Source organism: Lytechinus variegatus, chromosome 19 (assembly GCF_018143015.1).
Source record: "Lytechinus variegatus isolate NC3 chromosome 19, Lvar_3.0, whole genome shotgun sequence".
Lineage (NCBI taxonomy): Eukaryota > Metazoa > Echinodermata > Echinoidea > Temnopleuroida > Toxopneustidae > Lytechinus > Lytechinus variegatus.
The window spans coordinates 4,929,266-4,946,910 of NC_054758.1; the positions used below are offsets into that span (position 1 = coordinate 4,929,266).

The following is a 17,645-nucleotide window of genomic DNA, read 5'->3' on the forward strand; positions in this document are numbered from 1 at the left end:
GTGAACTAGATGTTGCCATATTAGAAGTAACCAAATTTCTAGAACATGACGTGAAAAAGGGATGGGTTAAAGATAAAGTCAGAGACATGTTGTTAAACAGTGGGTAGAAACAGATCATGCAAAATTGATGACCATTGTTGAGTCAAGGGAAAAATTCATTGGCAATCTCTCCGAACACTTAAAGATCACACAACTGTCACCGTATTTGCATTTTTGAAAGTGGTTGTTGATCGTCTGAAGAGCGAATTCCCAACAACCAGTAAGATACACTATTTCACAGTTGGATGTGCAGCACAATACAAAAACAAACATTCATCAACCTATGTCACCATGAAGAAGACTTTGGAATAGAACAAGAATGGAATTTTTTTGCCACCTCACATGGCAAGAGTGCCTGTGATGGTATAGGCTGTTCTGTCAAGCGACTAGTTACAAAAGCTTGTCTTCAGCACCCATACACAGACTAGATTCTAACTGCAGATGCCATTGTTGGTTTCTGTGAAGAAAACATTGCTTAGATCACCCTGCTTAAAGGAACAAAGAAAGCATTTCTAATGACGATTATGTGACCCTGTAACATTATTAATAAAAATCATAACCATCTACGCTTGTAATGTTTGTCATCAGAGGAGCAAAATAGTTGAAACTGAGTGAAATGGAAAGACAGGAAATTAGAAAACAGTTCAGTTGAGGATGTCTGCCAATGAAATTCTACATCAATCTAAAATTGGCTTCAATGGACGATATTGTTTGTCTTCAATAGACTGTAATCTCAACATTCTTCAGAAAATCTCAAGTTAAAGTAGGGAAAGTTAAAAAGAAGGACCAACTTGAGGGATTACTGAAGTTATACATGTACAGTCATTTTACAGCCTAAAAACCTAGTTTGCATCCAGCTATCATCCAATCCAATCCAAACGCTATCAGCACAACCTTTCTATATGGTTTGTTTTAAGGAGAAAGGTATTACAGGACAAAGAAGTTCCCGTTGATATTTGAAACAAGTTCTGATAAGGTTGATAGCACCCACTTGGACTTCTATTTAGTGGGTGCATCAACTTGATTCGGGCAAGCACTCTGGTGGAAAGTCTGATCCACTTTCATGAGGTTGCCTGGCACCAGGAGGTGGTGAAGACGTTTGTCTCCCTTCAGGAGTATTACTACCTACTACTACATGTACATTACAATATTTGATGTCCCCAAAATGTGTTACGATTATATTATTGGGTAAAGAGGTCAATGTCAAGAGTAAAAACCATGCCTACGGCTTTTTCTTAATCTCAAACCAATTGACGGATCAACTTCAGACTTTTACTCAATTTTTTTCTTAAAAAAATTGTGAAATTCAGTAATCATTTTGATTAATGCAAACCTATTCAAAAATACACAAAATCCTACCGTTTTGACCAAATAAATTTTGATTGTGTTGGCTTTATCTATTGGGAATCAGTAGGAGCTTCCAAACCCTTTCCCAAGAATTGTGAAATTCAAGTTTTCCTTGCAAATGTATTTAGTTCTAATCATTTATTTTACACACTGAACATTGGACCCGTAAACCTCTGGTTCCAAAGAAGCAATAATTACAATGACATTTCTTAATTACAGGTGATGACCAAATTGATCATGAATCATGATGAACATGTGGAGTACGTGAAAAAATATTGTTGGGTAATGAAACTTGAAGCTTACAAAGGACTTGGGGGTAATGGAAGCTGGATCGCAGCCAGAGTTACTGGCAGATAGGGAGGAAATGGCTGACAAAAAGGAGGAAGGTGCATTCCCACAATATTGACCTCCGAGAAAGGGAATTGGAGGACATGGCTGCAGAGACGGAGGAGAAACTTGTACGGGACTTGGAGGGAATGGCAGTTTGATCGCAGGCAGAGCTGTCTATGCCTTGATGAATGCACTATTTAAGAGAGAAGAAATGAGATCATCAGTAGCCACTGGGACAAGTCAGCGAGAGGGAGTACTGGAGAAGCGGATCCTCAATTAGAAGGTTGAGTTTCACTAGTTTTTTCTTTGTATAATCCTAGCCATTTTGCACATGTGACAGGATTATTAGATTGAATAAATATTTTAAGGGAAAATTCATTCTCAAACATTTCGGTTTCAAGGGGTACTCCAGGCAGAAATTAATATAATCAGTTTGGAGTAAAACTTAAGCGAACAAAGTACTGAAAATATCAAAATTGGACAAGGAATTGCATGCTTTTTTCAAAATTACATTTAGATGAAAGAGTTCTGATGGAAACCCAGTTGAGACTGGTGAAGCACTTGCCTCTAAAATAGTCTGTGCCTTAATGAATGCTCTTTTCACATTCAATAAATTGATGAGGTTGTCTGTGGCAACCGGGACTTGTCAGAGTGAGGGAGAACCAGGGAAGCAGGTCCCCGATCAAAGAAAGATAGAGTTCATTGTCAGTATCCATCTTTCATGGTTCTTGATTAGATGGGACATACATAAAACTTCACCATTTTTTAAAAATTTACTATGTGAAGTTTACTCTGTGAATACTTAGTGATTTCATTTTTCCTGTAATTGTATGTGACTGTTATACATTTTGATGTCATTGCTCATAGGCCTTGTTAGGCTGGCCGTCGGTTTTGACGGGTGTGATTTTTTAATAAAGAATAAAATATAATATGCACATCATTGTATTGAGGTAGATGAAACTAATTCTTGGAGATAGAGTATCAGTCAGGAAACCAGTTTGGAAGATCGTTTTGCTCGCGTTACCATGAATCCGAAAGTCGTTTTTAAAATCACTTCACGTAAAGTCATCTTGTTGCCATGGGAACTCTCTCAGTGGGGTGATACGTTTCACACAAAATTTGAAACCGCAGCATAGGCATTCTACACAGTGTGTGGAGTAGCGCACTCAAAATGTGCGAAGATTGCTTCCGGAAGAACGGTTGTGTCCTCACGCTTAAACCAGCAAAGCAATCTTAGAAGATCCAAGATCCCTAAGACCGTTCACAGTGATTCAGTTCGCTTATTGACTCCCAGGTACAGGTGACCCCAAACAAATAATAATGAAGATGCGCTGTAATGTCTACTTTATTTCGAACGAAAGGCGAAGGAAATAAAAAAAAAAGATGTACGGGGCTTGAAATGACAGAATATGAAAGCTAAGAATGAAGCGCGTAGCACGCAAGATGGCGCTGCTCATGATTTAAAGAATGCAATGCAGAATAAACTTGTTTTCAATCATGAGTTATTCTCGGAGATACCACTTAGGATTAAAAGGTCTGAAAATTATCTACATATATTGTAGAATGACCCTTTTCCTGCATGAAAAAAAGTGTATTCTACAGCCAAGTCATTTCAGACGTTGAAAAGTGGCATTCCATTCCTAGATTTTGCCATGATACAAAGTATAAGAAATCTGAAATACTAGATAGTACATGAATTACCCATAAGTATTGTGATTCAAATTGACTTTCATCTCAAATACATCATCTGAGAAGACATAAAGAGGCGTACTTTGTGAAACCGATGACATGTACATGTGGGTAACCACATAACAAACATGCACGATTTGACCTATAACCCACTGTACATTTCATTGCAACTGAGAGACAAAAAAAAACTTGATGTAGAGGTACATCATGTAATATATCTTGGAACCGTTTACATATAAAAACAATTATCCTCAACACTAATTTGTTGTCATGAAAGATACTTACAGAAAAAGTCAAATTGTATTATGAATAATCCATCACTGTAAGTACTGCATTGCCTTTGATGCTATTTAACTTCACCAACATCAAGAATCACACATTACAATTTTGTTGTTGACTCACGTGTACCAGCTAACAGCAAGACAGCACTCCGGTCATCAGCCAATAGGACCTCAAGACTAAACAGAAAGATCATGACAGGTGTATTGACAATGGTTGATCAAGTCTACCAAAAGTTCTGAGATGGGAAGTTCTGCTAGGATAAATGTTCCGCTCATAGATCTGAAAACCTTGTCGGGTATAGATGCCAACAATGTTGTCAGACTTGAATCTTCATGTTGGTAAACTGAAATGCTTGAAACCGTAAGCAAGGTCTGTTGGAATAAATGTTCCACTAGCAGATCAGAAAACCTCCTCCGCTACATTTAGATCTTAATAGAACAGTCAATGTTGTCGTGTTTGGAGCGTTGCATTGGTAAACTGGATTGCTTGATACCATGGGAATAAGTTCGCAAAAGTTCTTAGAAGTCTGGCTTGAAACTTCATGTTGGTAAACTTCAATATTTTTAGTTCTGGAAGGCTCCTGTAAGCAATGGATTGGATCCTCAAACAACTTAAAAAGATAAGTCTTGAGTAGGTGCTCTAGAATGCTTCCAGCCATTTGTGTTTTTCTTTTCAGTAGAAGGCTCCTTTCCAGAGATCTGATATTTGAACTTCTATCAAGAAATTCATGAAGTTAGTCAAGATGCTTCTAATAAGGCGGTAAGCCGGGCAAAATCTGTCAGAAAAATGGTTCAATATACACCATTCTGTTTCTCAGTACAGGACAAAGTGGCTGTCAAAGGCTCTGTCAGCAGATGAGATCACTGGACAACCCACGGGAAGTACAGTCATGCCTTGCCATGATGCCCTGAGATTGGTCGCCTGGGAGGTATCCTTCAAAATGGGCCAGTACACAATGCCTGAATAGAGCAGGAAGTCACTGTAAAGGGTTCGTAGTAGCAGATGCAGTCTTTGACCCTTCATAAGAAACTATCGTCACGTCAGACAAATTGGTCCAAGAAGATAAACCGGAGTCGTTCTGAAATTCGGTCCCAGACACTCCATGCATTCTCTCAGGCTCACAATCTTTCACCCACTCGGGGAAGATGATGACGTTGTGCCATGGCTTCTGCATTGTTCCACAAGCCTGGTAGCTGTAACTGCAACAACATCAAAACAGTAATTCTGGGGGTTAGAAGGATGAAAGTCAAATTCACACAACTAAAAAAACAAAGCATTCCATGGAGATTCAATAAAATAAATCCTTAAGTATCTCTTGAATATTCCACATTCCAGTCATGTACGCGTGGTCATTCGACTACATTTCTAACTGTATGAAGCTGAATTCAAGGAAAATTATTTAAAAGTATAAAAAAAGCATTTGGAAAAGTTTGGAACTTGCAGTGATTTAACATTTTACCATACTATCAAGATCATGTACTTCAAATCTCATAACCATTGAAACATTCTTCTAAGAATGAGAAATTGTCCCAATTTTCTGTCAAATCTTTTCAGATTCACTAGCGGCCGAAATAGAAATGGGTCCAAACCATATACCATATTTTTTCATCCATACGCTGCACTTTGCTCAAACACAGCAAGAATGAGTTTCTGAGACCACATAGCAGCTGTAATAAATTTTTCATCTAAAAAATAATTATTGATCAAATAAACATAAGAGTGAATATTCACATTCTCATGTTCTTACTTTGTCACTTGGCATGATATTTCACATGGAACAAGATTTAAGATTTAGGGTGTCTTAATTTCAATATGATGTTCACCCTAACAAAGAGTTTTATTGTGAAAATAGCAGAAAAGGTAATAAAAGAAATATCGGTGAAAGTTTGAAGAAAATCCATTGAAGATTTGAACAGTCAGTACAATTTTATTTTTTATTTGTCATATGCGAGCAGATTCCCATACGTCATGAATGTGGTATATCAATAAACAAATCATTTCACACCCACTCCTGAAAGAGAATTTTTGGTCAAGAACCATTAAAAAAAAAAGAAATTTGTATGACATATGGAGCAGCTGCTTGTATGTGATGTCACAAACCCCAAAATTAAGTTTCTAGCAACTTTTTTAATCTTTTCTTGATTTTCCTCAGACCTTCACTAATACCTGTTTTCCTGCTATTTTTACAATAACATTTTTGTCAGGGTGATCCCCCCTTTAATTTCAATACGATGTGCTTATTATTGGATAAGAAGGATTCACAAACCTGCATGAGGATACACGTATGTATCTTCATTCTGCTCTGAGTAAAGTTGAGATCAAATCAAGATCAACTCAGCATCAAAATGTGATGACCTTCTCTTCATTCTTGGGTGTGTAGCTGACGGTGACATTTAATAATGAAGCAACCTGTAAAAAAAAAAAGAACAGACAAACAAGTGGAACGTTTGGCAGTTTTCCTGCATTAATGTGATTCAATATAGCAGCAGCACCGACTTTGAAACGATTTAAGATGAATAATTTTTCACAAAACAAGTGGAACGTCTCTGGCAGTCTCGCCTGTATGAATGTGCTTTTCAATACAGCAGCAGTGTTGACTTTGAAAACTCTTTGTGAGGATGGTTTGCTGTCTGTGTAGTAGTGACCAAACATTTTTTTTTTAATCCAGATGTATTTGGCTGTCTAGATATATGCCTACGGCAGCAGCGACAACATGGTTTAGCCAGAGATGAATGTGGCCCACAAAGTTCCTGTGAGTTTCCTGCTATCAACCAACAAATGTACTTTGCAATTTGATGGACTGCAATCCGGGAGGGGGGGGGGAGGGGATGGGTACTTCCATACCATGCGCGACCATGAGGTCTCAAAAGCAACAGGTCTAAACAAGTATTTTCCATATTCTGATAACGTATTGGCGTGTGAAACCCTACCCTTAACAAGTATTGAAGCAAAACCGTACCCTTGGCAAGTATTCCCTAAATTGACCCCCTCAACAAGTAGTGATATTTTAATTGTTATATCACGGACATCGGTTTTACCCTTACCTACATTGGGTTTGATAAGCCCCACCTTGCGCAAATATATAGATAACCTTTTTTCATTATTTTAGTATTTTGGACATGCTCATTACGTTACGTATGTAACATGCGCTGTATTGAAAAAGACATCCTTTTTTACGTGTTTTTCGGGTCGCGCATGGTATCTACTCGTCATTGTAAGCCCCTCCCCCCGGACTGCAATGCTATAGATATACACCTTTAATTCAGCAAGTTTTTTTTCTCCTACAAAATAAACTCAAGTTGTTTGAAGTACCTCTTTCGTACCCACCCCTAATACGTCTAGCACAGCTCGGGCATCTCAAGCCCAGCAAGACCTTGGCTGCTAGCGTCGATGTTCAGACAAGGGAATTTCTCATATCACACACGTTTGTGTTGCTGGATATCTGAAGTCACTTATCAGTTTTTAACAACCAGATCATATGTGTCCTCCAAAGGCACTGAGCATAGCTGAAACCTGTGAGTGTGTAACTAAAACAAAAATATAGCTCCCTTTTGAAGTGTAACAGTATTCCTACTCATGAATGATGGGTTTAATCGATTCATCATGATTTACATGCAGTTTATAAGCCTACTTGGATGTTTAATAGTCTGCTTGCCAAAAACACTGATTGACATTTGACCAACAAATGGGTTTTCACATAAGACTAGCCCAAATACAACTTGCACAAGGTGCAGCCTGTTGCACAAAAGTCATTGGTTGGAGCTTAGGCTGCATATTCAGACTCCTGAACTTGAGTGGTAGGTTTTCAGAGCAGACTGCAGCATATTCAAGGTATTCAGAAGCTGTAACACAAAGATTCAAAATACAGTTTTTTATAATTGATTCAACACAAATCAAAGAAATCATTTGTCAAAGTCAGGTCTACAATCAATGGTTAAATTTCCAAGTGGTCTACTGCCAACTCGTCCACTCATCAAATGGAGCATTGTGGAGGGTTGTGGCCCAGTGGATTAGTCTCCGGACTCTGAAACAGAGGGTCGTGGGTTCGAATCCCAACCATGGCGTAATTTCCTTCAGCAAGAAATTGATCCACAATGTGCTGCACTCAACCCAGGTGAGGTAAATGGGTACCAGGCAGGGACTTGAAACGCAGCGTGCGTAACAGCTCCATTGCTAAAGCCAGGGTAATTATGCTGCATATACTGTAGAGCGCTTCGAGACTTCTGACAAAGTAAGTGTTAAGCGCTATATCATAAGCAAGTATGATTATTATTATCAAATGGTCTATCTCCATATATTAACACATTGTCAAACATCTATTATCTGGTCCAATAATCACTTTGTGTAATCCCCAGTTGGTCTATGACAATTTCCGGTCATTACAAGTCAGTCTAATAACTAATTACTTTTCATTCATATTGCCCAGTTAATCACTTTCCAATTAGACCAAATGGTATGGCTATTGGACAAACTGGTTGTTAGACAAAAAGTGTCCTAAACACGGACAGTCAAACTGCCCCAAACGTCGAGAAACCTCCCTTCACTCCATCCAGCTACTACTCAAACCATCGCTACTCAAGCCATATTCAGATCATCTCATCTGGTTTACAGTCCTTTTCAGGACTTCACTCACTTTCAAGAAAAGAATACTTCTCCTAACTTTCTCTTTTCATCCTATCTAATGAACTAAATACAAAAAAAGAACATATAAAATGTAATTGAGCGTGGCCGTTCACCTACAATTTATGGGGCAAAGCCCGGTAAGTACATAATTCACAGGCCACCATCTCCCAGTAAAAATCTACTTATTACAGAAACTAAATATTTCAAAAAATGTATACATAAAAATTTAACTGGGCATGGCCATTCACCTACAATTTAAGGGGCAAAGCCCGGTAGGCACATAATTCACGGGCCACCATCTCCCCGCCAGATTTAAAGAAATATAAAAATGTAACTGGGCGTGGTCGTTCACCTAAAATTATAGAGGCAAAGCCCGGTAGGTACATGTACATAATTCACAGGCCACCATCTCCCAGCCAGAATCTACTTATTACATAAACTAAATACCAAAAAAAATGTACACATAAAATGTAACTGGGCGTGGCCGTTCACCTACAATTTAAGGGGCAAAGCCCGGTAGGCACATAATTCACAGGCCACCATCTCCCAACCAGAATCTACTTATTACACAAACTAAATACAAAAAATGTACAGAAACTACACGTAACCAAAAAAATATACACATGAAATCTAAATGAGCGTGGCCGTTCACCTACAATTAAAGGCATGGTCACACCGCCCGAACGTTGTTGGAGCGGTCGTGGAGCGGAGAGAAAAAAAATTCCCCGCTCGCTCCCGTTCACCATTTTCGACTTCGATTATTTTCATTTTGTTCTTGATGTTTGTTTTTGATTTTTTCTCCATTTTTGTGAGCGAAATTCGACCCCCCTCTCCCTACCGCTCCATGGCCGCTCCAACAACACTCAGGCGGTGTGACCATGCCTTTAAGGGGCAAAGCCCTGTAGGTATGCAATTCACAGGCCACCATCTCCAAGCCAGAATCTAATATTACACAAACTAAATACAAAAAAATGTTCACATGAAATGTAACTGGGCGTGGCCATTCACCTACAATTTAAGGGGCAAAGCCCGGTAGGCACATAATTCACAGGCCACCATCTCCCAGCCAGAATCTACTTATTACACAAACTAAATACAAAAAAATGTACACATAAAATGTAACTGGGCGTGGCCATTCACCTACAATTTAAGGGGCGAAGCCCGGTAGGCACATAATTCACAGGCCACCATCTCCCAACCAGAATCTACTTATTACATAAACTAAATACAAAAAAAATGTACACATAAAATGTAACTGGGCGTGGCCGTTCACCTACAATTTAAGGGGCAAAGCCCGGTAGGCACATAATTCACAGGCCACCATCTCCCAGCCAGAATCTACTTATTACACAAACTAAATACAAAAAAATGTACACATAAAATGTAACTGGGCGTGGCCATTCACCTACAATTTAAGGGGGAAAGCCCGGTAGGCACATAATTCACAGGCCACCATCTCCCAACCAGAATCTACTTATTACATAAACTAAATACAAAAAAATGTACACATAAAATGTAACTGGGCGTGGCCGTTCACCTACAATTTCAAGGTAAATTGTGTCATTGGTTTATTTCAAAACTTTCTTTTTAATTTAACTCTTGCTTTCCACAATATTCATAACAAGTTCTGAGTCCATACAATGTATTGTATTGGTCAAAAAGAACTGTTTTTATTCTTTAAAACATATTTTAAGATGAGAAGTTTTGCAGAGTGTGCTTTCTTTGGATGTATTTTTTAGAACTGACATAAAATTGAAAGCGCCACCTGAGACCAAATGACATCAATATTTGCTCATGAATATTCATGTCTCTCGCCTCTGCGAGAGTGCCGATCTCAAGTGCCAATGCACGGTACGAGCGCATACCGCGGAGTCGAGTGGGTTTCTCTCCGGGTTTCTCCTGCGACTTTTTCTTGCATTTCCACAGTAGAAAGCGTGTACAATCGTGCAGTCCCTCGTGGATATATACATGCTAATAGAAATAAGTCGTTTGAAGCTCCTTGGAAACAACCAAGGAGCTATTTGAAATGACTATCGTAATGATTGTGATGTAATGCATGTTTTTTTACATCTGGATATCTGGGCAGAGAATCAGGTGCCGAGATGGAGAGAGAAAGAAGGGGGGGGGGGGGGGTGATCTCCGATGAAAACAATGTCTGACGGTTTTTACCTTGCTTTCATCTGTATTTTTTATTTGTTTCGGATTCACTGAATTGTTATCATTTTCTTCAGGTTCTTTATTTTTATTTGATCATTATGTTTAAATAATAGGTCTATGCTACATTTTTTAAAGGAAAAAATAGAAATAATTTTTATTGAACTAGTTTGGCCGCCAAATTCGTTATTTTGCTTCGTGTGACCTATATGCCTATTACATGTATACGATCTTTCTCCACCACTGCCTCAACGTACATGTATTTGTCAATTAAATTGGACAAATACCGCCTGGCCTAGTGTGTGTGTTTTTTTTTAATACCCAGGGGCGGATCCAGGTTTCAATGATATGGAGGGAGGCCGCGGAGGGGGGGGGGGGGACTGAAAAAAATTTGCTCGGTCAATCGACAGCTCAAAGTTATTTAAAAAAAAAAATCTATTTATAGTCGTAACAGTTGCTCATAAGCCCTCTAAAAAAGCGAGTGCGAGGTAAAATTTTCGGAAATTGTGTATTGAGTCCTGAAAATTGACCTGACCAATTATTATCGTTAACAAGGTGAGCACTGACGGAACCAACACGGGCCGGCTGTGCCCCACCCCCTCCAGAGATACAATCAATCTACCGTTAAAATTATTTTTTTTGCTTGTCAAATTTTCCTTGGGAAAATGTGCCCCCCCCCATTGGAAAATCCTAGATCTGCCTCTGAAGATAATTATAATAAAACAAACTAATCACAACGATACGTAGGGCCTATGGTGCACTGGGTAGCCACTTCAGTTCAGTAAACTGTTTTCCCAGCGGGCCATGCTATATAGTTTTTTTCCCGTCCAATTTCATCAAAATTTCAACCGATAATGATGTGATAGTTCAATTTGAAACTAATTTGAATGACCTATGAGATCATCATTTAAATAGCCAAATACTTCATTCAATTTATTCACTTGGCACGCGCGATCTCACGGTTATCTCATGAGTAAAAAGAACGATTAAATTAAATTGCTGAAGAAGTTTTTTCAAATTCGCCCCGACACCCTCCTTACGAACGTTTAGGAATTCAAAATCATTTATAGGATACGGACAGTGTTTTCGTCGCTTTCTTGTTTACTTCTTTTGAATGATTATGGAAATGGATTTTACTTCTAAAGTGGATGTTTACAATTTTTCTAAAATGTTCCATCCATCGGATAAACCATCATCGGAACAATTCGGTTTTGTTCCACTTTCATAACTATCATGACTATATAGACTGTGGTCAATACCATGTTTCCCATCCCTTCCAAACCGATACAAAAAATAAAAAAAAACAAGATGATGAATAAAAAAAATACCTACCATTGGTATAGGTCATCCACCCACTCACTGGCGATCCAGGGGGGGGACAGCCGCCCGTGCCCCCCCCCCTTTGAGAGCCACGATTTTGTTTGCTCGTCAAATTCCTAGGGAAAATGTGCCTTTCCCTTTCGGGAAATCCTGGGTCCGCCCCTGCACCCACTCATTAATCACTAAAAGAATAACCGTTTACAATCATATCCTATAAATGTTACATGAATTACGTCTTTATCAAACATAATGGAATAAAATAATTCTAACTGAAAAGGTCAGAAAAAGATAATGTAAGGTTTAAAATAAAATGTATAACTTACAAAAATAAACACAGGAACATTGGACGCTTAGAGTGCAAATATGTGTGGCGATAAATGAAATTGAAAATGGTATTTTTGGCGAAATTAAACGATCAGTTTGTCGTCGTGAAATTAAATGACAACTTTGGCCATTAATTTGAACGAATTTTCCTCTAAATTGGATTCATACCAAACTTCAAAGGAATGATATAGAACAGAATTGAATGATGGATACATGAAAAAGAACCATGTGTGCAGAGGGTTGAGAAAATATTTCGAATTTGAACGTCCTTTCATTAATTCAAATGAAACTTTTATCAAATTGGACGGGAAATCCTATATTGCTCAAGCATTTGAATTAGTACAGACCTATATTCAGTTCCCTTGTTCGTGTTACTAAAGCCTGTTTTTTTTACATTGATCAGCTGATATTTCTTTAATTTGATATGAATTATACTTGTTATTGTAATTGCTATTTAATTATGTTTTATTGTACAAGGACTATAAGATTAAAAAACAGTAATTACAAATCTGATCTTGTCAACCTGTTTAAATATGATTGAATGAATAAAGAAATTAATAATAAACATTCCATCGAACAGGCAATACGAACATGAAGCTCGGGATAAATTGTTTTATATAATAACATATGGTCCCCCAGTCTAATTTCCCCTCACCTTATTTTATTCATTGTTCCTCCTCTTATATTTTTGTCTTCTCTCCTACCCTCTGCTTTCCATTCTATTACATTTCTTCCCTTCTTTCTTTCCTCCTATTATGCCCACCAATAGGAGGGGGGCGTCCCGTTAGCCTCCTGGGTCCGCATATGATACCGGCACGTCAGGCCTGTATGTTTTAAGCAGTTGATGTTTATGTAACATCAATTCCCCCCCCCCCGAAAGTTCTGCTTTGTATTTTTCTTTTCAACTTGTTATGGTAGTACATGCATGGGCGGAAATCCCAGGGGGACAGGGGGGACGTGTCCCCCCTACTAAAAATAGTAGGGGGACATAATATCAAATGTCCCCCTACTATTTTGGGTCTTTCGTGATGCTAAAATGTGAATAAAAACGGGCGTTATCGGACGAGATGACCTTTATTTTTTTTTTGCTTGTCAAATATATTTTTGTCGAAATGACCTTAAATTTTAGGTATGTAATAGCATTTGTTTTTTGCTTGTCAAATTTTCCAGACCCTTGTCCCCCTACCTTTGGGAGAGATTTCCGCCCCTGAGTACATGTACATACTAAACAGTTATCACGTTTGACTTTGTCCAACTTTGTGACCAAAATGTTATTACGGTTTTCTCAGAGAAATTGATAATGACGTCTTCTGGGTGCCCCCCCCCTTCACCCCACTCCTCCTTGGTCCTCTGGGCTTGGAGAATAAATTACGTACGTATCATCGAGAGAGATATATATATTCGAGGAATTATTGGGGGGAGGGGTCTTCTATTTCTTTGTTATTCCGAAGTTCCGATGATGGTGCAGCGAATGTGCTCTATGCAAAATCACATTTTGGCACGACTTCTCTGCGCTTGGCATGTCAACGGACAAAAACAAAATAAACGCAAACGTGTCATGGATCGAAATGGTAAAAAATATATATTTAAAAAAAGACATTGTTATCAAATGCAGTCAAACCAACATTCATTTTTAGTGCATGCATTGTGCAAAATTTCAGCTCGCGATTCGCGCTCACATTTTGCAAGAATGTTCGTTTGACAATAATTTGCGCGGAAAACCATTCGCTTGCTACGCTCGCTCCCGGAAAAATAAATAAACTAAAAAAGCCTGATTACATATTTTATAAATCAGAAAAGACTTCAAAAAGGCTTTAATGCTGAACTTAATTACTGTAAACGTGCAACTACTATAACGCAAATGATAATCACATGGTGAAAATTTCACTTTGCATAAAAAATACATATAAGTGCCCTTTTTTGCCCCCCCCCCAAGAAAATACGTTCCACTGCCCCTGACTAGCACCCAGCGCACTCGCTTGTATTTTTATTTATCGTCATTCCCCCTCTCAAAAAAACCCCTAACCTTTTGCCCTTTATTTAGCCTGCAATGGAAATAGCAGGAAATTTTATTCAAAACGCGAGCATATCAAACAGGATGCAAATGGAGGTCACTATTTATACGCTTTGGATTCTTGTTTGCCTAGAAAATGTAAAATATTTCAAGACTTCTTATATTTTCATTAAATCTTTGTCTTTATTCTCTATATCTTTAGCTTTGCCACGCGCACATTCGGGGTCCTCAGGCACGCCCCCCCCCCCAGTAGGCGAAAAAGGGGCGCTAAAAATAGGAAAAAAGAAGGAAAAGGGGGAAAGAAAAAGAGGAGGAAAACAAAAGAAGGAAAGGGGAGCGCCGAATTGATGTTCACCCTAGGGAGGGGCGCCGGATTGATTATCGACCTATAGGGGCATCGACTTTATGTCCGACCTAGGGAGGGGCGAAATTGATGTTTTGCTTAGGGTCGTCGAATTGATGTTCGACCTAGGTGGTGCCAAATTGATGTTCAACCTAGGTGGGGAGGGGGTGAATTGATTTTTTACCTCGGGGCGCCGTATAGATGTTCGACATTGCTCGCATCAAATATACATTCTGTTCATGATTGCCAAAAGTGCATAGAAAGTCCTAATTTTAGATCAGAAAACAACAAAAAAAAATCATCCCACTCTTCGCGCTCGCATTGAAGTTTAGTAAGGTGACTATCCTGCTCGCATTAAATGATTTGTTAGATACCCATCCTGTTCATGATTACCCAATAGTGCTCATAGATATTTCACATTTTAGGTCAGAATATCAAATGTTTTCAGCTCACGTTTCGCGCTCACATCAATAATAATTGTTAAGATAATATTTATATCCATCACGTTCACGGTTGCAAAAAAGGCTCAGAATATTCGATCGGAAAAGAGATGAAATATCCCCTCCCCATAATTTTAGTATGGTCTACCACTCTAATGAGAAGTTGAACTAAATTGAAACCCCAAAATGCTTAAAATTCTATGCTTTCTGGTCACATTTTTTTTTTCAAAAGGTGGTTACAACATATTCATGGATCTTTTTCATAAACACATTGAACAAGTGGTCTTCAATGCCCTTTTCACGTGATTATGAAATACGATAATTCAAACTGCATTTTTACGGCACCTATGATTCCCTGGCTGGGCGGGTCGGGCTCAATCCATACGCGCATGTCCGTTGGGCATCGTTTCCAACATTGTATCTCCTTATATACCGGCGTGATAATAGGCGCTAAGTCCATGGATCGGATCGGTTTACTTCTATTTCGTCTGATGCCAAATTGTCCAATTGCCAACTCGCCTATCATTTGGTCTACCATCAGTTCGTTCACTATCCACTTGGCCTATGTACGTACATGCCATTCCTTCTGCAGTTGATCCAGTTGAATATATATCGTTTCAGCCTTTCTCATTATTTTACTGCATAGCGAATTACAAAATGTCCTATCCCCGTTTTTGCTAACTGCACAAGATATTATTTAATAAATATAATTTTATTATTATCATGCAATGAAATTTATATTGTTTTACACGCTGAGTCGGCTGACCACTTGACTACCTTGTAAATATTTTTCCAATGATATTCAGATGAAATCAGTGGCGTTCAAAATAAAGCTTATAGGGCTGTATGGATTCCCAAATTTGTCACGCCCCCCCAAAAAAAAAGTAAGAGAGAAGGGAAACTATAACTGAATACCGGGTCTGAATATCATGTCCAAATCTTTCATAGATTACAAAAAAATCAAGATTTGTGCCCTATATGACCTTCATATTTTTTTATGTTCATTATTTACGCCACTGGTTGAAATTAAATACAACTGAAAAAAAGTCCCCTTTTAATATCATTGCATTATACATCATGAATAGTGAAAGCATGTTCGTAACATCTTTTCGTATTTTTCGCTGTTTATACAATTCCTAAACTTAGGTTTTGTGTATTCCTTATGTTCGCATGCTCAATTTTTTTCTCTTTAGTTCAATATTATTCTCTCCAATATGCCTATTCAAGAAAGTATTACTTGTTTGCTTTCCCCGTGACCGCTTTACCTTTACTTTTGCAGATCGGCTTGTCTCTCAGTGAGTATTCTGAAATATATCTGTATTCTCCTTGATCCCCTAGTCTACAATATTGTAGACCCACATCTGCAGTGTGTGTACCTCAGTTGATTCAACGAGTCTGCATAGCAGACTAGGTCTACTGAGGCTGCAGAAGTGGCTAGGTCTACTGAGGCTGCAGAAGTGGCTAGGTCTACTGAGGCTGCAGAAGTGGCTAGGTCTACTGAGGCTGCAAAAATGGCTCGCTTCGCTCGCCCTTTCAGGCTGTTTTGCTTCGCAAACCAGCAGATCCCACCTCACGAGCCATTCAGAGTTTGCATAGCAGACTATTGATCCCCCTGGAGTTCAGTGTAAAACACCCATAAAGGCAAAATATTATATTTTTTACCGGCAACATATTTGCATCACATACATCAGAATAAGCGGATAATTACCATTGAACCTTGCCAGAAGGGGCTTGCCCCCCCCCCCCAAAAAAAAAAAGAAAATGGGTTTTTTTTTGCGAAAGTCATCCCCACCGTAGGCGACTTTCCCGCCCCAAAATATTCTTATTCCTACAATAGTGCAATCCGTCACGAACACCATGCACGATTGGCTTTTCGTACCAACTGATCAATTTAGCCAAAATAGTTGAACCATATTTCAACACTTTCTACGATCGCCTTGACTGATATGATTTGATTGATACTTTCTGATACGAAAACGATTGTATGCCCCTTGGAAGCAGGGTGCTGGTGTTGCGGCGTGTATTATTTTCCACAGGCATGCAGCATCCCCTGGAATTATGGTAGGTGTCAAATTGGAGAAATGTATGGAATCATGACCAACATTTCGTGTTAGAACCTTATGTTTTTCTTTTGCTTTGTTCAGCACGTAACCCTAGCAAAAATAAATCGTGAGTGTGAACTGAGCACATTTCTTTTCTCAATCATCAAAAATAATTATATTATTTTCCCAATGAGTTGTGAAATGTCGACACGCCGGAATCTCCTTGGTCCCAATCTCAATATGAAAAATACACTTCCTCTGCTATAAAACAACAGTTATCATTCCCTTTTTCCTTTAAATATAACAGGGAAATGGGGGAAATGAGAGTTCCACTTTCATTGCTAAATAAGTGATGTTTTTGTCTTGATCGTGTCGCCACGCATCACAGTCATTCACATTTTTTTCAACAGTTGAACTGCTCGTGCACACACTGTATGCGTAGGCCTATATCCCGGAGGCATATCTGCCTCTCATTTCTTGCAATAAAAATTCATCTTTCCATCTGTATTTTTTTTTGTTTATCGTTTATTTAGGGGTAGCTAATTAAAAGCTCCCATGGGGCACCCTTATCTATTACTTTGTCATTGGTATCCATTCTTGGGCCATCGGTTCTATTCATCCATCTTTTCATTCTTTCAGTCATCCATCCACCCACCGATGGAGTGATTATAGACTACCCCACCCTCCCCACACTGGAG

At 38.7% G+C, this 17,645-nt stretch overlaps 1 protein-coding gene across 2 annotated transcripts in view; it reads right to left on the reverse strand.

Annotated features, from left to right (window-relative positions):
- Positions 1-922: 922 nt before the first annotated feature.
- LOC121405976 (protein LTO1 homolog) overlaps positions 923-17,645 on the reverse strand; it is a 29,446-nt gene continuing 12,723 nt past the window's right edge. Inside the window, exons 4-5 of one of the 2 annotated variants that reach the window (XM_041596970.1) lie at positions 5,954-6,096; positions 923-4,886 (exon numbers count right to left, since the gene is read on the reverse strand). In XM_041596970.1, coding sequence (XP_041452904.1) covers positions 6,028-6,096 — 69 coding nt within the window. In that variant the 3' untranslated portion in view covers positions 923-4,886; positions 5,954-6,027. Of the gene's footprint in view, positions 4,912-5,953; positions 6,097-17,645 lie in introns of both variants that reach the window. The other variant, XM_041596971.1, reaches the window with a different exon arrangement.